The 27,394-nt window shown below is 44.8% G+C and overlaps 1 protein-coding gene across 5 annotated transcripts in view; it reads right to left on the bottom strand.

The window, feature by feature from the left end:
* Positions 1-27,394, bottom strand: part of Ankrd27 (ankyrin repeat domain 27) — a 52,697-nt gene that overhangs the window by 6,348 nt on the left and 18,955 nt on the right. For 2 of the 5 annotated variants that reach the window (XM_026391266.2, XM_026391265.2), the window contains 21 exons: positions 26,777-26,933; positions 25,752-25,906; positions 25,253-25,312; positions 25,113-25,166; positions 24,967-25,032; positions 24,800-24,876; positions 24,074-24,195; positions 22,828-22,906; positions 22,174-22,306; positions 18,236-18,328; positions 17,084-17,211; positions 16,434-16,516; positions 15,338-15,453; positions 14,342-14,434; positions 12,857-13,054; positions 11,178-11,246; positions 10,953-11,072; positions 9,839-9,883; positions 7,482-7,604; positions 1,924-2,121; positions 972-1,091 (listed from right to left, as the gene is read on the bottom strand). In XM_026391266.2, the coding sequence (XP_026247051.2) occupies positions 972-1,091; positions 1,924-2,121; positions 7,482-7,604; positions 9,839-9,883; positions 10,953-11,072; positions 11,178-11,246; positions 12,857-13,054; positions 14,342-14,434; positions 15,338-15,453; positions 16,434-16,516; positions 17,084-17,211; positions 18,236-18,328; positions 22,174-22,306; positions 22,828-22,906; positions 24,074-24,195; positions 24,800-24,876; positions 24,967-25,032; positions 25,113-25,166; positions 25,253-25,312; positions 25,752-25,906; positions 26,777-26,933 (2,289 nt within the window). The remainder of the gene's footprint in view (positions 1-971; positions 1,092-1,923; positions 2,122-7,481; positions 7,605-9,838; positions 9,884-10,952; positions 11,073-11,177; positions 11,247-12,856; positions 13,055-14,341; positions 14,435-15,337; positions 15,454-16,433; positions 16,517-17,083; positions 17,212-18,235; positions 18,329-22,173; positions 22,307-22,827; positions 22,907-24,073; positions 24,196-24,799; positions 24,877-24,966; positions 25,033-25,112; positions 25,167-25,252; positions 25,313-25,751; positions 25,907-26,776; positions 26,934-27,394) is intronic. The other 3 variants (XM_026391267.2, XM_026391269.2, XM_026391270.2) reach the window with 3 other exon arrangements.

Genomic DNA, 27,394 nt, shown 5'->3' with positions numbered 1-27,394 from the left:
TAGGCACATGGGTATACACTATAAAAGTCTTTCAACTTCTATGTCTGATATTTTTCTTAAAATGTTGGGGATAAAAGTAACAGTAAGAGGGGCTGGGCTGTGGCTCAGGGGTAGCGAACTTGCCTGGCATGTGTGAGGCACTGGGTTCAATTTTCAGCACCACATATAAATAAATAAAATAAAAGTCTATCAACAACTAAAAAAATATTTTAAAAAAGTAACACTAAGAAAGGACTTATGAACAAAGGTATTTATTGCAGCACTTATCACTATAGCTGGGAAAAAAACAGATTAAATTTAAACAAATAAGAAACATTAAAGAAAACACTAGGATAAATCCATACTTACTTGACCATTAAAAATAGTGTTGTTATTGGTTTTGTTTTTTGGGTTTTTTGTTTTGTTTTTTGTTTTTGGTTCCAGGGATTGAACCTAGGGATGTTTAACTACTGAGCCACATCCTCAGCCCTTTTTATGTTTTATTTTGAGACAGGGTCTCACAAGTTACTTAGGGCTTCACTAAGTTGCTAAGGCTGGCTTTGAACTTGTGATCCTCCTGCCTTGGCCTCCCAAGCTGCTGGGATACATCACTGTACCTGGCTTAATCAACGATCATTCTACATTAAAGAGAAAACAACACTGATCTAACACTACACACATTTTTAAAAGTCCACCAAAGTGGACTATGAACAAGGTGGGTTTTTCCTGCCTCTGTGACCCAGAGGGCCACTGGGCTCACACTCCAGGGTAACAACTCAACTTACCCACGGTAGGTGAGGTCAGGCCTACACCGCCAGCAAAAGCAGAACCCAGGTCCTAAGCACTGCCTCCCTGACACAGCACCAGCTCCCTTCCACACAGAACCACTGTGGAAATGTGGTGCAGAGCTCCTCTTCTGGAGGCCTGTGACTAACAGGTGGACCAGCTCAGAGAATGGGGAAAAGGCCTGCTGGAGCTGGGAGGGGCCTTACCTGTAGCAACAGTGCTGCGACTTCATGATGGCCACTGGAGCAGGCATAAATGAGGGGTGTGTTTCCACTTATATCCTTTTTATTGGGTTTCACATTAGAATCTAATAGATACTTCACCACCTAGCTCAGAGAAGAAAAAAATTCAACCTCAGTTAAAATGTGCAAAAAGAAATCTCTAATTTGAAACTGATTTCTCTCTGCTTACTGAGAAGGCTCTTGAGACATATGTCTGACCCCAGGGAAAGCAGACCAGCTGGAGGCAGGGAAGTACCATCTGCTGAGGGTCTGCTCTGGGCCAGGCACTGCACTGAGCACTACTGTTCTGGTTTAATCTTTACATCTACCCTATGGAGAGGTGGAATTATGACTCAGATATTACAGATTAGGAAGCTGATGCTGAAAGCACACTGCTGAGTGTTCAGGATAGAGAGGAAGACCTGAGACACGGTCCTTGTCTTTAAAGAGTTTACAGTGGAACTGATAAAGGAAAAAGAAAAAATATACACATAGATAATTTCTATAAGAAAAATAGTAATTTAAAAACACAAACTGTTCCAAAATTCTCTCTTGGACCGCCTCCTACAGGGCCACGGCTGTACTTCATAAAGTACAAAACTGTTTGGCACAGACCTACAGGTGGAGAGATGATCAAGACACAAGTGTAGGAGACAACTCTTGCTGGGATCAGAATCAGAATGACAGCTCTGGGTCATACAGATGTAAATGGCAATGGGCAGAGGTCTGGCTCCACTCCCAGGGAGCACCAGAGTTCTGTGTTCTGCTGCCAAGTGCTCCTGCCCTGTGTACTTCAGAATTTCAGGGTGGGAGGAAAGAAATGCAAATGTCCTCTGGGCTAGACCCCAAGACCTTTCCCCTCTGCACATTTCCCCCAAGTAAGTTCCTGCTACCAAAGCTAGCACCTGCTACAATACCCAAAAGACAAAGCCCAGACCTGAAAGTGGCCCTTCTGGCAGGCCAGGTGGAGGGGGACGGCTTGGTTTGCATTTCTGGCACCTGCGTTGGCACCATGCTTCAACAGGAGGGGGATGAGGTCCACTCGACCATGCAGGGCAGCAACATGCAGTGGGGAAGAGCCATCCAGGTTAGTCACATTCACGCCAAGCCCATTGGTAGGAATCCTTGCCAGCTTCTAGTAAATGCAGAAGACAGAAACAGAAACAGAAACATCATCAGTACTTAAGAAATTGGGCTGAAGGAATGATTATCACTTGTCCCTGACACACACAGCTCCTATGCAAAATTTGGGATCACAGTGGCATCTGGAATCACAATGCCCACAAGTGAATTCTTATTTCTTTAGAAAGTAATAAGACCACAAGAATAACCTCTATTTTTAGTAAAGCAAAGCCCCTAAAATGATATCCCTTTATGCCAGTCAAATGGTGCTAGGATAACTGGATACCCATATATGGAAATGCTGCACATCAACCCTACCTTACTGCAAGCACAAAAATTAAAAAGGCATCATAGTCAGACACGTAAAAGCTACAACTATAAAGCTTCTTAAAGAGAGCAAAGAAAAAATTCTTTGCAACAATGGCATAGAAAAAGATTTCTTAGATACGATACACACAAAAAAAATTAATGTTAGATTAAACTGGACTTAACAAAAACTTTAAATGTTTGCTCTTTGAAAGATATGATTGAGATGAAAAGGCAAACTGCAGAACGGGAGAAAATGTGTGCAATACATATATCTCACAGGACTTAGGTCAACCAGAATTAATCATTTAAAAAAATTAAGTATTTTACAACAGAAGACAATTCAACTTTAAAAAGTTAGGCAAAAGGATTGAACAGACCTAAAATAAAATAAGATAGGTAAATGAATGGTCAGTGAGAACATGAAAAGATGTTTAACATCACCAGTTACTGGGAAAATGCACATCAGACTCAGGAACGACAAACCGAAAGGTGGGGAAACAGACTACAGCCTCCAGGGGATCAGGGGAAGGAAGCCGGCTACAGTGGGGCAGGAGAGTATTTGGGGGTGGAAGATATTCTATATCTTAATTGTGGTGGGTTTGTTTAACCTCATGGAACTGCTCATTACTTATCTCCATTCTCCACCTTCATTTTTATCATGAATCCTCCATATTACTGCTAGTGGTTTTTAAATCAATCATGCTGATAAAAGATCAATCAAAAGGGGGGCAAACACTGCTGTCTAGACCATACCACTAAAAACAAACATTAGGTTGTAAATTATCATTATTGTTATTAGTATTATTATTATTGGTACCACAGATTGAACCCAGGGGCACTAAGCCACATCCCCAGCCCTTTTTATATTTTATTTAGAGATAGGGTCTCTGTAAGTTGCTTAGGGACTTGCTAAGTTGCTGAGGCTGGCTTTGAGCTTGTGATCCTCCTGTGCCACTGTGTCATGAACATGCACTACCACACCCAGCCTGTGTATTAAAGGCTGAATTTTATTATATGTAAATTATTCCTAAAAAATAAAAAACAAATCCAGGGATGGGGGCACATGCCTATATTTTGGGACCAGCCTGGGCAACATATTAAGACCCCTGTCTCAAAAATAAATAATTAAAAAAAAATGAAGAAGAAAACACATGCACATAAAATGAAATACCCTAGCATATTTAAAAAATATATATGTGTGTGGAAGCACACTCCTCACACCATCAGTAAGCCACAGCACTACTGCTACAGGTAAGGGCCCCATCCCACCCTGCTGGCTGACACACCTACACTTGTCAGCAATGGCACCCTTACCAGAATGGCTAAAGTTAAAAGGTCAATATACCAAGTGTTGACAAGGATGTGGAGAGACTAGAACTGAGACTGAGGAAGGAGGTTCACTGGATCCTATAAATCCAATACCAACCTGGACAACATAGTGAGATTCAATCTCTATAATAAACAAATATACAAGTATCACGAGTGAAAGAACACAGACACAAAAGAGTGATTCAGGTTGAGCATCCTTAATCTGAAAGTTTGATTAGGTTTACTCAACCTTTAAAGTCTATGCAAATATTCCAAAATTCAGAAAACTCTTGAAGTCTGAAAAACTTCTGGTCCCAAGCATTTCAGATATGGGATGTCCAACCTGTATCTTACTGTTGACCACATAAAATTCTAGAAAATGCAAACTAATCTCTTAATGATGGAAAATAGATGGATGTTGCCTGGGACAGAGGAGTAGGGCAGCAGGGAAGGACTGTGAGGTGGCAGGAGGCAACGCCAGGGGGGACAGACACCAGGTGATGGAATGGTCTCCCAGCGCAGCAGGCCTGTGACAACTCAGCAAGCTGAATATTTACAAGGGTATGCTTTATTGTATCTAAGTTACAGCTCAGAGAAGAATTAAAAAAGAAAAAGAAAAAAAACAAAAACAAATCCGACACACATCACTGGGCTAGAAGAGGATGATGGTTGGGGGAGGGATGTTGATTTAATTCAGACATGAAGCAATTTCGTGCCATGTCTTTTTGAGAGATTACAAAAAGAAAAGAGGATGAAAAGAAGATGAGGGGTTTCAAAACAGCAAGGAGTATAAGACTTTATCCAATAAATTCTAGTGGTATTTTAATGTGGATTTTGATTTCTTACTACAACTTATGTGAATCGTAAGGAGGGGAAGCACACAGGAGCAGGAAAGTGACAGACACACAGCAGCAGGATGCAGGAAGTGACCTGGACCACCCAGACTCAGACTTGCCAGGGCTTCAGCTTCGTGCATCCATCAGATCCTCGGAAACATCATCTGCCTTTTTAATCCCCAGGTTTTCCTCAACAGCCCACCTAGGGAAACTGGGTTTTGTACAGTACACATCCAGCAACGTGAGAACAGATCTAATTTATATTTTACCCATGTCTATCTTATACTGCAGCTAAAAAAGCTGTATGTGGATGATAAAAGGTAGTCACTTTCAATATTCTTAAGATAGAGTAACCCATCAGAAGCTTTTTTTTAGTACTATCTTGCAATATAAAGGATAACACTAATCTGTTCTGTAAAGGCAAATTAATTTTCTTAGTATGGGACATTTATGTTTAAGTAGCTTCAACATGAGCACATACTGTGTACATGATACCGTTCACGACTGCTCAAAATAAAAGGATTTGCATGCTAAACATCACAGAATGTTGATGAAAGAAGGTACTGGAAGAAATGGATCATGTTCATTGAAGACTCAGCATTGTAAAGATATTATTTCTCCCCAAACCAATTCATAGGTTTCATGTAATTCTTATCAAAACCCCAGCAAGTTTTTTTTTCCATAGACATTGACAAGCTTATTTAAAAATGAACCTGGGAAAGCACAGGCCCTGGAATAGCTATAACAATCCTGGCTAAGCAAGTCCTAGGTAGGAGGAATCACTCCACCCAATACTCAGGCTTTCTACAGAGCAACAGAAATCAAGTCAATGCAGGAGTGGGAGAGGGGCACAGAACAGAACAGAACAGCAAATCCAGAAGTAGACCCACACCATACGTAGTCAGCTGAGGTGCAGAAGCAGGTTAATGGAAGAGGGGTAGCCTTTCCAGCAAATGGTGCCAGAGCAAGTCAACCCGGCAAAACAACAAGTAAACAAAATCTCCAATCTGATCTCAATCATTGCATGAAAATTAACTCACACTGGGTCCAGGAATTAACTATAAAATCTAAAATTATAACTTAAAAAAAGAAAAAAAGTCTTTGAAATCTAAGGTTAAGTAAAGAGATCTCAAGACTTGACACCCAAAGCATAATCCAGAAAAGGAAAACTTGACAAACTGAACTTCTAAATTAAAAATTTTGCTCTGCTAGAGGCCATGTGAACATTTTTCAGATTAAAATGCTGACTGAGGGGCTGGGGTGTGGCTCAGTGGTAGAACACTTGCTTAGCATGTGTGAGGCCCTGGGCTCAATCCTCAGCACCACATATAAATAAATAAAATAAAGGTATTATGTCCATCCACAACTAAAAAAAAAAAAAATCCAAAAAATACTGACTGAAAAAATTTGCAGACCATATATCTGACAAAGAGCAAGTATCTAGAAGATATAAATAACTCTCAAAACTCAAAAAAAAAAAACCATTTAAAAATGTGCAAAAGAAATGAACAGACATTTCACTGAAATGCGTGAAAAGATGCTCAAAAAGGCACACGGAAGATGATGTTTGACATCATCATCCACCAGGGAAACGCATATTAAACCATGATGAGGGAGAACTACACTCCTGTCAGAATGGCTAAAATAAAAATGGTGACAACTCCAAATTCTGGTGAGGATGTGGTGAACTTGAACACACTGCTGGTGGGAAAGTGTGATGGTAAAGCCACTCTGGAGAAGTCTATCAGTTCCTTGTGAAACTAACCATGGATTTACCGTACATGCCATATGCTTGGCAACTGCGCTCTTGGGTATTGATCCTAGAGAAATGGAAACATCCTCACAAAAGCCTGTTGGGATCATGTTGAGTGAGCCAAGCCAATCCTCAAAGCTTAGGTACCTTGTGATTACCTCTGCGTGATCTTTCTTCCTTCACTTCCCTTTCCCCTTTGCTCCTCTCCCTTTCTCTCTTCCCCATGAGGTCTAGCTATATTGCCTAGGATGGTCTCAAACTCCTGGGTTCAATGGACCCTCCTGCCTCAGGCTCCGGAGCTGCTGGGAGGACTCATTGCCAGGGGTTAGGGAAAGTGGGAATGGGGTGGCAAGGAGAGGGATAACGAAAGGCCAGCAAGAGTGATTCTTCTTGTGGTGAGAAAACTGTTCTCAGCTTGAATGTGTTGGAGGACAGACAAACCTGCAGGTGATAAAACCTCACAGAACTAAATACATGCACACAGACGGGCAAAGTGAAACTGGAGAAACCTCAATTAAGAGCAATAGATTCCATCAACGTCAATATGCTGGCTGAGGTTTTATTTTTTACTGTAGTTTTGCAAGATGCTACCACTGGGGACTGGAGTTGTGGCTCAGTGGTAGAGCACTTGCCTAGCACGCATGAGGCACTGGGTTTGATCCTCGCACCACATAAAAATAAGTGAAGGTATTGTGTAAAAAAATAAATAAGTTGTTACCATTGGGGGAAACTGGGCAAAGGGTAGAGGAAACTCTCTGTACTTGGAGGCTGGTCCCCTCCAAGTGCAAACCAACATGAGCAAAGGCAGCAAAGAAACAACTCGTAGCCTCCCCAGGGAGCTCCAGTGCAGACAGAGACCCTCGGGCATGTCTGTTCATGACTGCCACGCGGCTTAGGGGCCAGCAAGCACCAGAAACACTGAGCACATGGACGCCGCCCTGCTGGCTCACCTGCCCATTCAGGAAGCAGGCCACCCAAGCCGGGTCTTGCACAGGGTTAGTTTCTCTCCACTCTCAGCAAATTAACCCCCACCCCCACCCCCACATATCTCAGGGGGTGCCTTTTAATAGTCACTCAGTAATTATCTGGCTAGGAAGCAGAGAATTCTCCTAAGGAAAGAGAGAAGAATATGCCAGTCCCCCTCCCCCAACAGAGGCAAAGCCAAACCTTCTGAGCAGGAGCACATTTGGGGCACTGACACAAGGGATGACAGAATTCATGATCTGCTGCACCAATAGCATCATCCACCTCTTCCAGGTCCTCTTCTGTCCACTCCAAAAGGTAACGCACCTGGTGTTGGGAGAAAGAGGAACTAAAGTTATCCTTGGCGCCTGTGCAAGCTATGTATCTCACATGCACATCACACACGCTGAACTGTTCCCAAGACAGGGCCTACACTTCCTTCCTCAGCCACCAAATTAATTTATAAATGGCTTCTTCTCCCTAATGCAGACTCCCTGTGTCACCTGTGCTCAGGCTGTTCCACCTCCTTCCAACGAGGGTGGGGGACCTTTCACAGCTCATGTTAAAGTCTTTCTTCTCTCTTTGAGGGACAGACTGGTGCTGCATTGGGGTGAGGGATTTCAAACCTGCACTGAGAAAGTGCATCCTCCTGTGCTAACTATGTGCTTTCAACAACCCATGAGGCAGCTCCAGAGTCTTCCCTTCAAATCTGACAAAACTCAGGCCGAAAAGGTTAATAACCCATTCCAGAGCCCAAAACTAGAGAGTGGTGGTGGCACCCACACATAGGCCCCTGACTCCACTAAAGTGTTCTTCCCACCGTTGTGTACTAGCTCACAGGTGACAGCATTGCGAAGACCCCACCCCAAACAGTTCAAATTTATGTAAAGACTGGTTTCTAGGATGTTAAATTTGGGGAAAGGAAGCAATATAAATGCACTTCTAGGTCCTGATTTAGGTGCCAAGAAATTAGCACATGCCTTCAAGGAGGGACCATTTCCAGAAAGACCCCATTAACGCCAAACCTTGTGTCTTCCAGGTCCTTTCCACATCCCTGACAACTCTGCAGTGGAAACACGAAGGCATCTATGCAGGGGCTGCAGCTAATAGACTAGAGGGTAAAATTCTCAGGCAGTCTCTCTCAGTAAAAAGGGAACAAGATCGGGGTGCAAACCTTGGAGGCAGGTGGCCTTGAGAGGGACTTGGGATGTGATGGCATGTGAACGGTGACTCAGACAAATGGGCAGTTGTCTCTGTTCATCTGCTTCATAAGTGGCCCGCCCCACTCGCCACAGTAGGAAACAGAACAGATAATGTAATCATGTGGGATAGTGTTAGCACTTCTACACAGGCTGGGCCACTGGCTCACACCCTGGCTCTTAGAGTACCTACAGACATCCTCCTTTGCTTCTGCAAAGAATGTTGAGTTCTTCTGGGACTGATCTCATGAATGGAGCTACCCAGCATCATGGGCCAGACACAGACACCCCTGTCCCCAGAGAGGATCTGCATATCATTTTGATTTTGATGAACTGACAGAGGCCACCAGGCAAAGGCTAATATTCTGATAACCATAAATTGCCTCCCAAAGGCTATAAGAATCAGGCCTTAGCAATTTCTGTTCACCATCTTAAACTCAAGCATTAGTGAAAAACACACATCACCACACTGGTCTCTTAGAAGATGACATATTCCAGCTGCTCTTTTTTTAAACACCTGATTTATTCCTCCAAAGTGGAAGATATATCCCTTTCAGGAAGCCAAAGGAAGCCAGGGAAACCACCCTGGGAATCTCACAAAGGCTGTCTCCACTGATCCCATCAAGAGTGTTCCCTCTCCTGACAGTGATGCTTAGAACAGGTCCTTCTCTCAAGCCATGAACTCCTCACCAGCCACAGACCCAGAGCAGCCAGCAGCATCTTGTCCAGACCCCTGATTCTGACTCCTCGAAGGCCCATGCCTCAGACCTCAGCCTCCTGGCCCAAGAGTTGGAGCTGTCCACAATGCTATCTGGCACATCACACCTCTGGCCTGGCCTTGGCCTCTGCCACCTCTACCCCTCCCCACAACTCTGCACTCTTTCAACCAGGCAGCCCACCTTGCTCCCTGGCCAGAAGGCCTGGGCTCTGAGCCCACACTCTATGCCATTGAGCATGGCTGGTCTTCTTCCCAACACCTCGTCACATTCCTAGAATAGGAACATCCACAAGGCAGGAGACACATTCACAACGCACTGCCTTACTTGTCTGGAAAACACGACGACCTCACCATTACCAAACATGCACTCAATGTGCCACCTTCTCTGTGGAGCTGAACAAAGAAGCCACGCGGCTTCAGACTGGACTAGCAACAAGAAACGCAGGTATAGCCTCTTTAAACTGAGAGCGAGCTTTTAAAATGCTCTTCCAGGGCTGGGGTTGTGGCTCAGCAGCAGAGCAGTCACCCAGCACGTGTGAGGCCCTGGGTTCGATCCTCCACATAAAAATAAATAAATGAAATAAAGGTATTGTGTCCAACTACAACTAAAAAATATTTTTTTAAATGCTCTTCCAAAAACTCACCATTTCTAGATCTCCATCAGCAACTGCTCTTAAAAGTTTTTCTACCTTAATAAAAGGAAAAAGAATGTTAGGAAAATGATTTTAATAACAAAATAATAACAGAAATAATAGACATCTGAAAGTTTAGTGACCTTCATTTGTCTTAGCTTGTGGTGTTAAAGTGGATCATTTATTACCTTTCTGACAAACCCTAAAGCTGCTCAGAAGGATCTGGAAGGTGTGCGTGTCACTGCCACTTATACAGTATAACTGCTAATTATGTGGAAGGTGAGACATGGTGACCCTGACAGTCACCTCCTGGGAAGATAGCCACCCTGTGATTCAGAACCATACTCACTGGGCTCTCGTGAGCTCCTACCTGAGGGTGCCACAAGGGTGAACACCCCTTCCTGAGGACAACATCAGGCCTGTTAGACTGTGGACTATGTCTCTTGTGCTCTTTGCTGTGGCTCCTGGAGCTAAGCTTGCTGGACCTTCTGAGAGTAGATCACAATTTGGGGTTGCCGGGAGCACTAGGGCTATCAGTGGATCATCAAAGGAGCTGAGCAAGAACCATACAATGGTCCACTCCTCAGTTAAACAATGAGACAGCTCCACTGGACTGACACTGAAGCAACTCTAAGACAAAAGGGGGGGGGGGACCTCAGGCTATAAATCACCTCTTACAAAATGCAACTTGTGTCTACTTCTCAATGTTTACCTAAACTCATCAAGAAGCCAGGAACTGGGCATATCAGGGCATTAAACTGGGTGCTGAGGGGTCAGCATGGAGGGAGAGGGCAGAGAACATACTTTGTAAGAGGTCTGAAACCAGTGGGCCTATAGGTAGCTTTACTTGTATTCTTAGGATATATTCTGTCTCTGTATCTGTCTGTCTCTCTCTTTCTCTCAAACACACACTCCACCAAGCAAAGAGCTCCAGGGAGGATCCTGGAAGAACCAGCAAAAGTGAAGAGCAATGTGAGATACAGCTGGGTCAAGGGTCAACTGGAGGGCACTGACCTCCTCAGTGGAGGAGTGGCTGTGTGAGTAGCTGCATGAATAACAGGCAGAACGGCAGCTCTCATCAGGGCTACTAGGTCCTCTTCACGGACCTCCCGCCTGGAAGGCTCACCTCTCTGTAGTCCTTCTTGGTCTCCTCCTGTCTGGAGCTCCCTGACATGGAGGAGAAGCTGGAGGTGGAGGACCCTTGGCTGATGGAATCCACAGAGCGTTGAGGGGACTGTTCAGGGACCTACAGTAAGAGAACCCAGATGAGAGATGAAACTTGGAGATACAGACACTTGAGAACCAGAGGAGAAGCCCCTGGGCTCCAATACAACAAGCTCTATTGACTTACCTCAGAAGACCTTCTTTCCTTTGGCCTTCTTTCCAAAGACAGATGATGGGTTTCCATCACAGACACAATCTAGGAAGATAAAAAGGATATTAAAAGCCCTGAATGAGACAGGCTACAACAAAGCACCATCACCCACTCGTCTGTCCACTTGGGATGTCAGCACAGCAGAAGATGTAGGTCCTGCAGCCCAGCCACACCTGCTCAGGCGAAAAAACCAAGACCTGAAGCAGACAGGAATGTATTCAGGATCACATGGACAGCGAGGGGCTTCCTCCCAGCATATGATGCTCCTCCTGTCCAATGGGGTGTCAGTGCTTCCTATGAAGAGCTTCAAAGGCTCTCTTATCTGGACCCTGGCTGGTTTGTCCACTGAGTGTGACCATCCCACCAGAACCCACAAGTCTCAAGTTGGGGAAGCTCAGAGCTGAGTTAACAGGGCAGCTTCTCTTTCCTCTATAGCTCTCCTTGCAGAAGGGCCTTGGGTAGAAGCCACAGTGGCAGGAGAATCACCCTTGTGATGTGCTGAGATTTCCCAGCACATCAGTCCAAGGGTGGCACCTTAGTTATTTGCAAAGCTGAGACACTGTGAATTTGGGGGGCAGTACAGCCAACATCCCCTGAAGCCAGGGGCAGGAACTTAACCCTTCAAAACCAGTGCTACCACAGACCTTAGGCTAAGTGCTCTTACGGCACACAAAAGCAATAATAAGTAATAGACTCCTGCTAGTGATGGCTGCATTTACAGCACAGATCATAGTGATGGTCTGTCTCATTTATCAGTGAAGATGAATGCTTATCTCCAAATCCACCGGCTATTATGTCTGAAATGTGTACAACCTTTTGCGTATCAATCATATATCAATAAAGTGGTTTCAAAATAGACAAAAACTGTCTATTAATAAGAAGTTAACAGCTAAAAGAATTCCCTGGGAAAGAACTGGAAACCACCAAAGGGAGCAAGTTAAACATCCAATGGCAGGAAGTTGGGTCTGAGTGAGGGCGATGACTGGATCACTCCAATAAAATGGAATCACTTGTGTGAGCCATGATTCACTGATATTCTGGGCACCCCAGAGGGCTCCACCTCACATGGCTGCTGTTTTCTCTGGTGAACTCTCCAACCTGTTTCTCTTAGGCATCCTGCCCACCAGGGCTGCGCAGAGAGGCAGAGACACTAGGCACTGGTCTCTGTGAGCCACCCTCTTCCCCACTCATCATGAATGGAGAATACTTCACCACAGGATGCCAAAACCATGTTTCCAGAAGATATTGCCAGGAAAAGGGGGAGTGAGTTATTACAAATCAACTACACGACTAAAGTTTCTAGAAGCTGCTATGATGGAAAACAGGGTTTAGACACTGTGTTCACTCTCCCAATTCTCTGTCCCTGCTTTTCTCATCCAGAGCCATTGTCCCTTTTTTCACCCAATCCACTTGCTGGTGAGCCCAAAGCACTCAGAGCACGGGGCCAACTCTGCTGGGAGTGGCTCCTAAAAACTGCAGTGAAACTGGAAACAATATAAATAAGTAAAACCTATTAACAATGAGGCCCCAAATGTAGCGGGGAGCATGAGGGCCAAGTTCTTCCTCAGGCATTAATGCACATTTGTCCAGCAAGGCCAATCTATGGACATTGATTTTCTACAGTCACACTGCTGCCAAGAGATGAAAAGAGCTACCTTAGAGTTTAGTGCGCATTTGAGCGGTGTTTCTTTCAGTCTGTTCTGGATCTCTGTGGGTGCTCCATTCTGTAGCAACGTCTCTATGATGCCCTGGTAACCCCAACGTGCAGCTATGTGTAGGGGTGTGTCTCCTTTCTCATTACCAATATCCAGTCTGCACGCCTGCACATCGTAGTAGACCAAAGCCTTCACACACTGCAGAGAAATTGGAAAATGGCAATATCAGTGCTCATGCTCAATCCATGTTCTGGTTCAAACAAGGCTCCACTATCAAGCAAAAATGCAGCAATGGACAATTGTAACTCAAGGGTTCCATGCTATCTGATCAGGACATCTCATTTTTCTCAAAAGTTCAATAAGGATGGATGGCTGAAACTGGACAGGACAGATACCATGGCAGGCCATCCCTAGGAATGCTATCCCTTAAAAAGCCTGCTTGCAAGATTGACCTTTGGCCTGCAACAATTCCTGGGGCACTTGTATTTGGAGATCATTCCCACAGTTCCCTCACTGAAAAGGTGGCTCACTGGGCTTCTGCTGTTTTATACAATGATGTGGTTTATGCTGAACATCTGTTTTCCCTCTAGAGCATGGAATCTTGGCACATGCTATATAGAGGGTGCTCCGATGACTAGCCTTCAATAACATAAGTCTTGGGCACTGAGTCCGTAATGAATGTCCCTGGCAGTCCACACTGCCTGTGTGCTGTTATAGCGCATGCCGGAGGAACCAAGCACATTCTTTTGTGACTCCATAGAGAGAGAACTGTTTGAAGCTCAGCTCTGGTTCCCTCTGGACTTCATCCCTGTCCTTTCCTTTTGCAGATTTGGCTATGTGTTCTTTCATTGTAATAAACCATGGTCGTAAGTAGTATGATTGTATTCTGAGTACCAGCAAATCATTAAACCTGTAAGTGGTCTTAAAGACCCTTGACACAATGCATATGACAGATCATTGTGCAGCTATTAAAGAATGGGTGTGATGAATATTGGTGGACCTAGAGGACTTCGTTAAGGAGTACTAAAGTAGAAAAGCATGGTGCATGAAAACAGACAGGGCATGATCCCATTTTTGTACATCAACCACCAAGCCCAGCCTAAACTCTGCATATGTATAAATCTATCTTTATGTAACTCTGGAGAAGAAAAGGAGGGATAGTGGGTAGCAAAAAACAAAAGACATAGTAAAATAGAGGAGGTGAAACTTTAAAAATTCCTAGATGTTACCATCAAAGGGAAAGACTGACTATATACAAAGATAAGAACCAGATGGTAGCAGGCATGGAAGAAAATGGGCAAGGAAGGAAAATGGGATGAGGATAAGATAACGGGCAACTAAGTTTTAGATTTCTGCTACTTTGAAACAGCATCCGTAATACATTTAAAAATTTTAATTAAAAAAATTACACACCCAGTGTTCCAATAATTTATCAACACAAAATTAAACTAGTCAGAAATTCACATTTCTCCCAGTGCCACTTACATCTTCATGACCATAAGTGCAGGCCAGGTGGAGTGGGGTGTTGCCATTATTGTCCTGCACCTCAGCGTTGGCCTTATAGTGCAGCAGCAGCAGCTTGCAGAGGAGAGAAGACAGCAGGTGAGCCCTAGCAGGAAGTGTGTTCTTGAGGCTTACAGGGGGAGGTCATTTGTTCCCATCTTAAATCTTAGTTATTTTTACAGGTTGAGCATTCCTAATCTCAAAATGTGAAATCCAAAATACTCCAAAAGTCTGAAATTTTTCTTTCTTTCCTTCTTTTGTGTTTGTGTGGGTGTGCGTGTGCACGTGCATGTGTGTGGTACTGGGAATGGAACTCAGGGCCTTGCACATGCTACACAAGGGTTTTACCTCTGAACTAAATCCCCAGCCCCCAAAATCTGAAACTTTCTGAGCACTAACATCACAAGTAAAAAGTTCCACACTTAACCTCAAGCAACAAGTCACAATCAAAATGTAGACACAGTTAAAATACTGTATAAAACTACTCTTAGGCCATGTATGTAAGGGATATAAGAAATCAGAATGAATTTTGTATCTGGACTTGGATCCCACTCCCGAAATATCTCATTAGGAATGTGCCAATATTACAAAATCCAAAAATATCTGAATTCCAAAACACTTTGAAGCATTTAAGATAAGGGATACTCAAACTGTACTCCTATTAAAATGTTACCACCACTCTTATTCTTCCTGTCCAAAAGTTTAGAGACTAAAAAAAGAAAAAAAAAAAGTCTATAGTCCCACCCTTCTCTCAGCAGACGACCAGGAAGCTTCACATCCCAACCTAAGGATTTTGTCGAGAAACCCTGGGCAGGCGCCATGGCCTCCTAGTACCGACCACACTGCGGCAGCAGCGCCTACGCAGAATGGAGAAGGCGTAGTGCTGGGAGAGACTGGGGTGCAGCACAGCCAGCAGGACCATAAAGCCCCCATGCAGAGCTGAGCTCCTCTGAGCACTGGGAGGGCACTGCTGCTCACCGTCACACTCTGATAGCCCTTCTGACATGCCAGATGAAGAGGAGTGGACCCGTGATAGTCCGTGGCGTTCACCATGGCACCCTTGGAAACCAGGAGGTCGATGAGAGACGCCTGCCCTACAGAACAGAGGGTCTTCAGAGTGGAGAAGGAAAGAGAGGACCTTCCCATATCTAAAGTGAAACTCCTGCACCACCTCGTCTTCCTGTGCCCTGGCAAGAGACACCAGGAGACCCGTTTCTTGCCTGAGAGGAGCCAGAGCTAATGTCAAGTCAGGCTGTGCAGACTCAGAATACCTTGGGGACTCAGATCAGGTCTACCTCTCGGTAATAAAAGGCAATGGAAAAGAGCTTTGATATCAACAGAAGAGTGCATGGTTCATCAATTTATAGGGTGAAATACTTTGAAACCATTCAAAATACGGACAAGGAGAAATGTTCCGATACATTGCCAAGTGAAAAACAACACAATCCAGAACAGCATGAGCCCCCACAAAACCAAACATTGTATATACACACACATGCAAGCATGCAGACATTTCAGATACTAATGAATCAAAATTATCTCAGGGAGATAGAAGGATGGTGGATAACCCTGGAGGAGTCTGTGTCTTCTACTCTTCTACCTTGAATGTACACTTTTAAAGACAACACAAAAACAACTTTTTTTGAGACAGTGTCTTGTTGTGTTGCTCAGGCTGGCCTTGAGGCAGGCAATCCTCCTGCCTCAGCCTCCCAAGAAGTTGGGATTATAGACACATGCTATCAGGACTGGCTCAAATTTACTTTTTAAAAGCAGGGTTACAAGAACTCAAACTGACAATCAAAGACCATTCTCACAGCTAGGATGCCAGTCCTCCCTTACTGGCCAGCAGGCCCAGGCAGTATCTGAAGTTTCTCCACATAGTGAGAACCATATGCAAGTGCCCATCTAGCCCAGAAGTCGGCCTGGGGCCATCTTCTCTTTCCTGCCCTTGTGTGCTGGCCCCACAGTACAACCCCTTCCACCACCCCTATCAGCCAGGCCTGGGCTGGGATCACATTTCTGTGCCACCCACTTCCCTCAATAACCCACAGGAGCCAGCCCCAAGACCACATACCACAGAGAGCAGCCACATGAAGAGGTGTATGACCCCTGTCATCTCTGGAGAAAGGAGTGACAACTGAGGGATCATTCAGCCTCCTAAAATAGAGGAAGACACAGAAAAACACACCATGAAATGGCCTGGTACAGCCTCTTCTGGACCAGGCCGGACACGCCAGTGACCTGGGGCTGCAAGAGAGATCTCAGAATGTGACCCAAGATGGGTCTCTTCAATACTGTCCCAGGGATCAAACAGCCCTTGCTCGGACTCCTGTAGTGTGAGGACCTGAGGCCCAGAGTTCTAGGGTCCCCTCCCCATCAATCCTTTAGGCCTCAAAACCCTGCAAGACAGCCTGTTGAGGATAATGGGAAACCAAACATGGTACCAGGGAAAAGTAACATTCTCCCCCATCCTGAAACCCCTTTCTGAGGCTAGGAAGGCCCTACTGCAGCCTGCCCTGGTATCTGGCCCAGCAGCATGCAGGTATTTTTATAACCTCTATTCCACCCAATTCTCCAGAGAGACACAGGTCACTGCCCACACCTGACAAGAGGCAGCTCAGGTACAGTGAGAATAAGGCCACATTCACAATCCCATGGGAAATACTCCCCCAGTCTCGGGTCTCCTGTTCCCTGACACGCCAAGCCTCACCAGCACCCTCTTACCCAGAGATAAGCTTCTCACACTCATCACAGAAACACAGTGGGTGACACATCTTTTGGACGGCATCTTTGTCATGGTCTTCTTGGCTGAGAAGCCTTTCCACTTCTTTCTGGTTACCTGATGCAATGTGCTAAAGAGCAACATCCCAGATAACGTCAACATTAAGGAATCATTCGTTTCTGAAGGCACGAATTTTTTTAGTATTGACAGAAACGTACATCTATGTGTTTATGGCTAAAATGACCCACTCCCTGGGATGTGCTTCAAGATCACTGGGGCAGATGGGGAAAGTGAGGAAGGTGGAGACGAAACAAGATTGGGTGGTTTGCTCATTATGCTATTTTCTTTAGAAATTTCCCATAATTAAAAAACAAGTATGACAAAATTCCAGAAGCACGGGGAAGGGGAGGGTATAACACATCTCTGAGCCTCAGTGTGGATTTTGACACCTCACTAGAAAAGCCTCTGTCCTATTTCTCTTATTTTTTAATATAGCCTCAGCTTGGAGAAAATTATCAGGAGGCCCCATCAATCTGCAAGGCTCAGCCTGTGAGTCCCTGGATGTGCTCCCTCCACAGAATTCACTGTGGCACCAGGTAGCCGAGAAGCATTAGCAGGTACCCTGAGGAGGTATGCCCTCACCCAGCTTTCAGCGGCTACCCAGAGGGCACCTACCAGTCCCCCAGGGATCATTCAGCATCAGAGTAGGGAGCTGCCTCTATGTGCCCACCATCAAACCACCAGAAACCTGATGGGGTTCCCAGCCTGGGGTGTGCTCACACGAACACCTGGTATATAAGCACCTTGAGCCAGGAGAGGCAGTGACTCCGAGAGGGCTACCAAAGAAGGTGCCACTGAGCCAGTCTTAAGGAACAAGCAGAACTTGGACAAACTGAGAGAGGGGGACTGCCCAGGCAGCGGGTTCTAAGGCCCAGGTCTTCAGTGAACTGTGCAATGAGGCCACAACTCTGCCCACACTGGAGGGGATGGGAGACGGGCTAATTCAGAATTTAAAACCTCGGCATTCCTACCACCCACCCTGACTGGCACAAAGTGTACTTCAGAGTTTGCACAGATCACCTGGTGGGTTTTATAGACATTGAAAGATGGGCATTCCTTTGCCTTCTGTAGGCAAAGACGTCTTAGTGTCTTACCTTAAATAGGCAGTCAATGGGAGTTGAGGTCATCTGAGAGAGTAAGCTCATCCTCTGCTTAAGGAACAGCCTGTCACCAAATCCCTCAGACTCCTGCAAGAGACACCAAACCACCTGTTACCATGTATCACAGGACATTGATGAGGACCCTCCCTCAGAGAGGGACCAGCCACCATCCTTGACATTCATCACAGAGCAGCAACGGCAGGTCTCTTCTCCTGCACCTGGATCTGCTCACCAGGAGACAGCAGGGCCACCTGGAAGTGGTGGCTCCGAGGACTGCTGCCTGCTGCGGGAAAGCAGCACACTGGTGACACGGGTGTGGAATTTGTCATCTCTGCATGCGGAATGTAGCACACTCACACCATCATCCTCCAGATGGAAACTGGGGTTGTCCTGCTCTCCTCCCCCTTAAAACTTGTCCTAACACATGCATGGGCCTATTCCTTGCCACTTTAACCAGCACCTCAGACAGGAAAACCATCTGACTGGTTGGTCTCTACTTTCAATGCCAATCAGCAAGAGAAGGAAGGGCCTTGCTTTAAAAACAGGAGACCATACAGTCACAGGCTAAAGTCCTGGGAGACACTGGGGAAGTTCCTGACAGACGGATTCTCTCATCTCCCATTGCTTTTTGCATTTCAAGGATCCACCCAATTCATAAACCCAGATCTTCTTATTGCAGGTAATGTTTACCTAGGTACAAAAATCTAGAAATCTGTCCTTTATGAAATCATTTCTAGCAAAATAATTCCATGCTCACTTGAGCACCTGTGACTAAATTATCTAATGACATATTCATTTCCTGAAAAAGGGTCTTGATAAAGCAAAGAGAATTTTTTTTTCCAGCCAGATGCTGCTGGAAGAAATCACCAAACCCTGCCAAAATTTCAGGATGAGGCACTCTCTCTCTCTTTTTATGTCCCGCTAAGTTCTGACCTGGCTAAGGACCAAGTTACTGGCACCTCAGGGGATGGACCACTTCTGGGGTCCTCCATCAAGCCAGGGCCTCCCACTGTCCCTGAAGAAGAGTTAAGTTGACAAATGCACATCATCACTTCAGAATAAGCCACTTCTGCCTCCAGCTGCTATGTGCTATATAAAGCCTCCCAACAATCTGCTTTGAGCAGTGACTTATAGTTGAGCAGCTTAGGTCAGAGAAATATCAAAGACATTGCTGTGCAGGTCACTCCAGGGCTCTTTCCCTGGCTCCAAATAACGACTTGAAGGACAGTGATGAAGGAAGGTAGGTCTTCCAGGACCGAAGCTTCAGGGAAGAAGTAGTGGTTAGAAGAGACAGTGTATCAGCAAAGACTTACTTGGGAAATGGGTGAAGACTGTTTGTTAGAAACCCAGGAAAGTGAGGAAGCCCAGAAGTGCCCAAAGCTGGGGCGAGAAAGAGTACAGATTCTTTCTAGGTTTTCCCCCTGCTTATTGTTTGATGCATAAAGTAAAACTACAGCCTTAACCAGTATATTTATTTTCAGAAAGCTAAAGTCTTCATTTATAAACATGCTTAAAGAATGTTTATGGTCATCTCAAGTATGATCATACCTTAGGGAGAAAATTTCTAACTGTTTATCATATAAACAGTTGATAGAAAGACCTAATTTGTTTTACTAACATTTAGACTTTAATGCTTTTCAGAAACCATGGTTGTTGTGTGGAGATGCATATGGGTTTTTTTTTCCCCCCAGGAAATACCCCAAGACTTTCACTGGCTTCACATATTCCAAAATGAAACCTCATTGCCTAACAGAAGCTGGTCAGCAGCTAAGGCAGAGGATATTGTTACAGATGGAATCTCGATGGTGTTGTCAAGAAAGACAAGAAAGGCACCATACCTACTCTGTCAATAAAAGGCCAAGCTCGACAATGGTGAGGAGTATCTCTCAGGCCTGACTCCCTCAACACCCAGGGGACAAGCTCAAAACAGGCCATGAGGCTGACACACCCCATGCCCCAACATCTAACAGAATAGAATATCCTCCATCCAGGAAGGCAAGACCAGGAGAGGCACTGCAGACAAGATGGGCACACTGGGCTTGCCCACCCAAGCTAAATACTGTCTGGGGATATGCCTACAGGATATGCTACAGAACCAAGAAACAGACACACTGGATACAGGGTGTGGGGAGAGCAAGCAAGGGCATGAGTATCCCTTGATGCTTCAAAAAGGTACCTTTCAACATCACATTTGATTCTCACAACAACCTATTTATGGATAAACGTGCAGCATTATCCCCACCTATGTAGATATGACATTGAACAAAGGCTTAGAGTGAGACTAAGACACAAGAGCCAGACTCAAATCAACAGCACTAGAGGGACCACCTCGAATATAACCACTTGCAACATTTTTTGGAGTAAAAGCAGGTGAGAGAAGCTGCCTGCAGTCATTTACCTTCTTCCAAGGCCTTTAGGGGTCAACTTCCCTACCTAAACGCCACAGAAAGAAATGACCACATTATGGGAGTACCTTCAAGAGGTGGACACCTCTCTCCAAGGGACAAGGATGCTCCCAGCCAGGGAGCGACCTCTCAGACCAATCACAGGAAAAGAACCAGAAGGCAGGGTCATCACAGAAAAACAATCCAGCACCTGAGGACAGCAAGGGTTCCTAAAGCCTCACAGGAAACAATTCAAACCAAGAACTCTTCCTCTCCAACTATGGAAATGAACAGGAATTCTGATTCTGCACACATATGTGCACACAGAGGCATGTGTGCACACAGAGGCACACATGCACACACAAGCATTCTAGAACGTTAGTGATTTACTCCTAATTACAGAAATAAAGCCAGGCAGAAGGAACAGCTCTTCAGAAGAGCCACAGCCACACATCTGAGGTGGATGGACATCTCTAGTGATACCAGCACCTGAGTGGGTATCAAATCAGACCCCAGGCAAGGGCAGAAATTAACTCTTCATTGAGCACTATAATGCCATCAGGGTATATGCTGACCAGGACAGCACAATCTCAAATTCTGTTTAAAACACAACCTTTAATACAAAGAGAAAAGCATATACCAAACTTGTCAATAAAAGTCACCCCTGCTGGTAAACTTTTGAGAGTTTTTTAGTTGACTTCACTACAAATTTGATACATTGCAAACATTATTGGTAAGCAAATATTAGTCTTGTAATTAGAAAAATAAAGCTCTTCTTTAAGGGGAAAAAATAGTACACAATATAATTTTAATTACATAAAACATGCATGGATAGGAAAGACTGAAAAACATAGCAATGTGTTAATGTTGAGTTGAGTGGAACTGCTTTTATCTGAGTACACCTGTCTAGACAGGCTTATGTTTTCCAGGTATATAAACTTGACTCTGACATCAATAGAGAATTAGCATCAAATAGAATATCCATTCGTCAGGACTCTTGGCTTGTAATGCAGAAATCGCTGCATTTTACTGATTTCAACTTTGGGATTTTTCTGAGCACTGTGAGTTTTGTTGGCTGGTGTATAGTCAAACAGGCCAGCAATGCAATCTTGACTTAAGAGTCTCACAGCTCACACAGAAATAGAACCTCTTCCTCTAGTCAAAGCTCACCAACCAACCCAGACAACAATAATAAGTCCACTGAGTCCTAAAATTACTCACATTAATAATCATTTCTTGGCTATCATTGTCAAGAAAATCAAATTCACCATTTCTGGCTTCCTTTCCACACATGTGCTTTTGAAAATCACAGGGATTAATGAAGCAGGATATTAACAATGTGAATCACAATGATAACCTGTAATTTTCACAATTAATTAGAGATTTAATATTCAACATCCTGGGGTAGTTTCTAAGCCTCAAAGCCTTCAAACAGCTGAGGCCCCATTTCTGGGAGACCATGTAAGAATTCTCCTCCTTACAAGAAACCCCAGAATCCCAGCAAAGGTGCATGGTTCACATAGAGAAAGGTCAGGAATGAGATCTTACAGGTGGTTTAACAGAAAGGCTTCCTTGCCGAATATATTCGATTGCAGCCTCGATTGAGGTCAGGCAGTACCCCAATTCATCTTTTGCTGAGCTGCTAAATCTGAAGTTTTTGATGTAACTCAAATTTGCCATCCTAACAAAAAGAAGAAAAAAGTTTTAGTATTGAATACCTAATTAACACTTCTTCCAAAAAAAAAAACACTAGTGGCTTGGGTAACCCATCAAATACCCACAGTTAAGTCAAAATTAACTCAGAGAGCTTAGACTGCTGTCCCCTTGATCTCTACTGTGTGTGTGCAATTAGGACAAGTAAATCTGCTTGTTACTTCCCTGAAATAGGCTAGTTTTCACAAAGCTGATTATTATTAACTGAACTGTGGGTTCCCCTGGGAAGACAGAACTGGAGTCAGGTTCCTCTTAGCCACAGACTAGCCACATGTTCCAGAACAAGAAATGCAAGCTCTCTGGGCCTTAGTTTCCCCATTTGTAAATGGAGGGTCAGACACCCCTGTAAGAGGAAGGAAGGGGAGGCACAGCCCTTGGCTCACAGGACATGCACAGTTGTAGCTTTTCCTGGAGATACAATGAAAGTACATGGTACCACTATGCTGCCATTTTCAGAAAGTATTTTTAACAACAACAAAAAAATGTTACCAATTGGGGATCTCTGTTTTCACAAGCAAATACAATAGGACTGAGAGAAGATCATCAGCACACATAGTCTCCAAGTTCACTGCAAGGGGAAAACATGTTCAAAGTCATCAGGAGACTCAAATGGAAGTATAAGTGTACAATCTCCCTACCACCAGCCAACCCACAAAACCACACTTGAGTAAGATTGTACACTGGGGAGAAAGGGCACAATTTCCTTTACAGTTTGCTGAAGAAATATCTGATTCAAGTGGATAAAAGAATTCACGGCATTTTCAGAAAACATGCAAAAGAAAGTGACTCCAAGCCAACCAGGACTTGCCACCTTCCCGGATGAGCAAGGAAGGAAGAGCCCAGGGAAGCAGTGACAGTGGACACAAAAGGAAGACACGCTAGAGTCATCAACAAAAGCCTGAGGCCACTTACATTTTATATACGTGGAGTCTAATGCCCACACTTCATTTTTTGCATTTTGAAAATTTAAGTGATCCATTCATATGTTTTAAAATTCAACCAGTATGAAGGTTGTAGCTCAGTGGTGGGGTGCTTGCCTAGCATGAATTAGGCTCTGGTTTTATCCTCAGTAATAAATAAGTAGACAGATAAATATTCAAATAGTACAAAAGAGCAAGCTGTGAGTGTCCTCCCAGCCCTCTACCCAGTGTCCCAGTCTCCTGCTGCTGCTTCCTGCATATCTTTCCTAGGAACACAGACAGTCTAGGAACTCACCATTACACATGTGGATATAGAGTGACCCCTTTCCTTGATACTTTTGAAGTGTTCCATATACATTCCTATTTATTTCCTTCAAGAAACCGTGGAGATCATCCCTTACCTATACATATGTGTCCGTGAATTTTTTTCTTAGATTCTTTTGTTTTGCTTTTTTTTTTTTTTTCTTTTCTGCAGTCCTGGAGATTGAACCCAGGACCTTGAGCATGCTAAGCAAGTGCTCTACCACTGAGCTAACATCCACAGACCCTGTTTTACTTTTAATACTAGAAAATTTAAAACATATACAAAATGAAGGAGAACACCCCAACAGTCTAATTCTCCATGCACCCATCACCAGCTTGGAGGCTACTGCTTCCCTGTCCCTATTTTCTTACCCTCGTCATGCCCAGCAGAGCTCTCCCCAGAGCAGGGGCACTGGAATGCTCTACTGGCCCTCAGCCCCATATCCCTCAGCCAACTTCTTCACCTGGGTGCCTGCTCCCACCCTTTGCCAGATCCTTCCCCAGGCACAAACCTCTCTGGCTAGGAGACTGTGTAATGAGCTGCACCACCTTTCGCAAACAGACCAGCTTCTGCTGTGGGGAGGTGCATCTGTTCAGCTGAGCCAGCTCTCTCTTTGCACGAGGGATATTGAAGCTGTAGAATCATTCAGAACATGATAACTTCAGACCACAGTGGGAGGCCTTCTTCCTTGCTCTAATAACATATCTCAGGCTACACATTCCTTACAACAAACCACAAGTAATGAGAAACAAAAATAGAGACTGAAGAGCAATGTGACTCAAGTCAGTGGCAGAACAGAATGGCTTAAGTCCCATTCAGACTGCCAGGTGATAAGACTGCCACCAGAAATTTTGAAATAAAAATTTATAGCCCTAGAGGGAAACAGCCCAAAGGGGGCTGGAGCTTCTATATCAACACTAGACATTTCAGATAGGCAGGCGAGGAGAGACATTCTGCATGCAGAGCCCACTCGGGAGAGTGATGTGCCTGCTTGCAGACCATGACATGAACCCCACCCCCAGCGTCTGTCCTGCTGAAGCATGCTGGCCTGCAGGTGCAGGAAGGTTCTGCTGAAGTCATCAGTCAACTTCAACCCTTTATCTTTGGTCACAAATAACTACTCTGCTTTTGGTAGCAACCATGTCAAATCCACCTGCCACCATTGCCACCAAGAGGTTTTGCTTCAGGAGAAGTCAGTGCAGGCTCCAAGGTGGCCAAGCTGAGTGCAGGCCCTTACCTGAATTCAGGTTTCACACCAATATCTTTCTGCTGGAGATCTTGAAGGCTTCTTGTGATTTTGTTAAAGGCAGCATCCTAACAAAAGATTTTAACGAAGCTTAAAATTTCTTAAAAAGCATAGAATAAGGCTTCCATCCCAAATGGTGAAAATGACTGCAATCCTACCTCGCTCGCCTCCATGGTCCCCACATACTTAAAGATCAGATCATAAATATCATGATGGATGTACATCTGTGAAATCAACAGAACCCGGTTCAGTGTGTGTGCTGGCCCAAGTAGAGCCCCCAGCCGCCGCTACCCTCTCTGCTCACCTCTACTGCCTGCTTCATTAGGTTCATGTGGGCCTCCTGCTTCGCAAGCACTTTCTAGAGGATGAGAGAAGTACAGTTAAAGAGCTTGGATTTGCATGATGCCAACTGCAATGCTTCCTTCTGGAAGTCCTGCGGCTTACCAGGTGAGAGTCCCTCAGAAGTTGCTGGAGGCATTTTGTGTAGAGCGCATTCACCGAGTCCTGTGCAACACAGAGGAGAGAGAGGAGGCCCCCTTACAATCAGAGGTCATGACACATAAACCTGAATGAGCAAAGGTTTTCCTGGCATGGAGAAAACCTTCCCAAAATGCACTTCCTGGGTAATATAAGATTTTCAGAATAATTATATCATTGATTTTCTTTCCCATTTTTTTTAGGTACATATGTATTAAAAGTAGGAAACAATTCCCTTTACAGTTACCATGGATGATAACAATACTCATTTTTAGACTTCTTCAAGATTTTCAAGTGTTCTATGGTGACTTATGCTGCTTTTACAGTTCAGGAGAAACTTTTAAACAAAACTTCCAACAGTGAAGGCAGCACCCAGAGACGTTTCAGAGTAAACTGAGAGGGATCCTGAGGCTCTGAACTGGCCTGAGACAGGGCCTACCAGGCAGAGCCCGACAAAGCTACTAACTATGTGGTGACGGAGGCTCTTTCTTTCACATTCTCGGAATGTTCGGTGGAAAGAGGCGATGTTCCTGTCAAATCTCTCAGAGTGTCTTCCCAAAAATTCTCTCACGTCTTCAATAGTTTTCAGGGTAAAGGAATCTGAGGGTGCTGTAGGCTCTTCTGAAAAAGAGACAGAAGGTCAGGTTGTCCCAGGTCTTCACTGTTTCCTGATGGGGGAAGTACCACATCCTTTGTCCTGCTCCCACAGGGCCTGGAGGCAAAGGCAGGAATATCCTTATTTCAAGATACTGTCCAAGAACAGCCCAGTTACAGAACACCCTGAGGTCCACAGAGTATGGTCCTCTCAAAACCTTTTCCTGGGACAATGTCTGCACTCCCTGAGGCCATGGGCATGATCCATGGGGGCTAGGAAAAGAAACCTGATTCCTGATAGTAAGAGCTTCAGAGCACACTTAACACACAAATTGTCATCTCAGCCTTCTGGAGCAATTAAAATAATAACCATTCTTTAAAACTAATGAGGTCTTGGGCTGGGGCTGTGGCTCGGTGGCAGAGTGCTTGCCTCGCATGTGTAAAGCACTGGGTTTGATCCTCAGCACATGTTAAAAATAATAATAATAAATAAATAGACAAACTTAAAAATAATGAAATCTCAAAGAGGCACAATGGGGAGGCTGGTGGGCAGTAATGTTATAAGAGCAAATCCTAAAGCTGACTCTCAGAAACAAGGCCAGGGGTATGGCTCTGGGGCGACATTCACAACCCAGGTTTGTCACAAGTACAGTGAGGTTCATGTGAATGGCACTTTCTGGAATTGTATAATATCCAACCTGGTCTACCACATTCAGCAGCACCTCCTTAGCCAGGGATGACGTTGATTAAGTTCTAAGGGGAATTTTATAAATAGTAGGTTTCTAGTAAGAACTTGAATATTTTCTACAACATTTAACCCTTTAGCAGCTATACCGTGAAGAAGTTCGACAGCCCCATTTCATCAAGCCAGGAGGAAAGGGCTTTCTCCCAGAATACCTGAACTCTCTCTCTTTTCCAAAGGATGGGCTATACACAGGATGCTGAAACTTTCTTCTTTTTCATTGTAGAAAGTTTCTTCAAAGAGAATGGGCACTGAGAGAAGACAGGCAAAACCAGCTCCTAATTTAATCCTGTTTCCTTGTATAAAGACATCCTGGAACAAGAAAACCATCACTGCTGGCAGCTGACCCCCTCTCAGCCAACCCCACCATACAGTGCTGACCCAGACGCGGCCACCCCACTGCAGTGTCTCGCTCAGGCACGTACACTAACCAGTGAGTGGCAGCAGGGTGAGCAGCTCACTGGCAGGAAGACAGCATCATGTCTCTTAGAGCCACAGGGCTGCTGACCCCAAGCAGGCCTGCCAATAACCCCAACCTCCTCTCCCCACCAGTCCACATGCCTGGGCTGCCAAGTCCCAGGGACAAACCACAGCCTGACCCCCCTGAACGAGCCAGCCTTGGCTGCAAACAAAACTCCCCCTCTCAGCACCTACCTGCCTCCACTGGAAAAAAAGAAAAACACCCACCCACACTGCCATCAGGATAGACCAAAAAGACCACGGGCCACTTGACAGGATATGAAAGAAAGATAAAAAGCCCCATTCCTACCCAA

This window comes from Urocitellus parryii, chromosome 15, assembly GCF_045843805.1.
Source record: "Urocitellus parryii isolate mUroPar1 chromosome 15, mUroPar1.hap1, whole genome shotgun sequence".
Taxonomy (NCBI): domain Eukaryota; kingdom Metazoa; phylum Chordata; class Mammalia; order Rodentia; family Sciuridae; genus Urocitellus; species Urocitellus parryii.
Note: the sequence above shows the minus strand (reverse complement) of the source record. Positions and strands in the feature narration are given on the sequence as shown.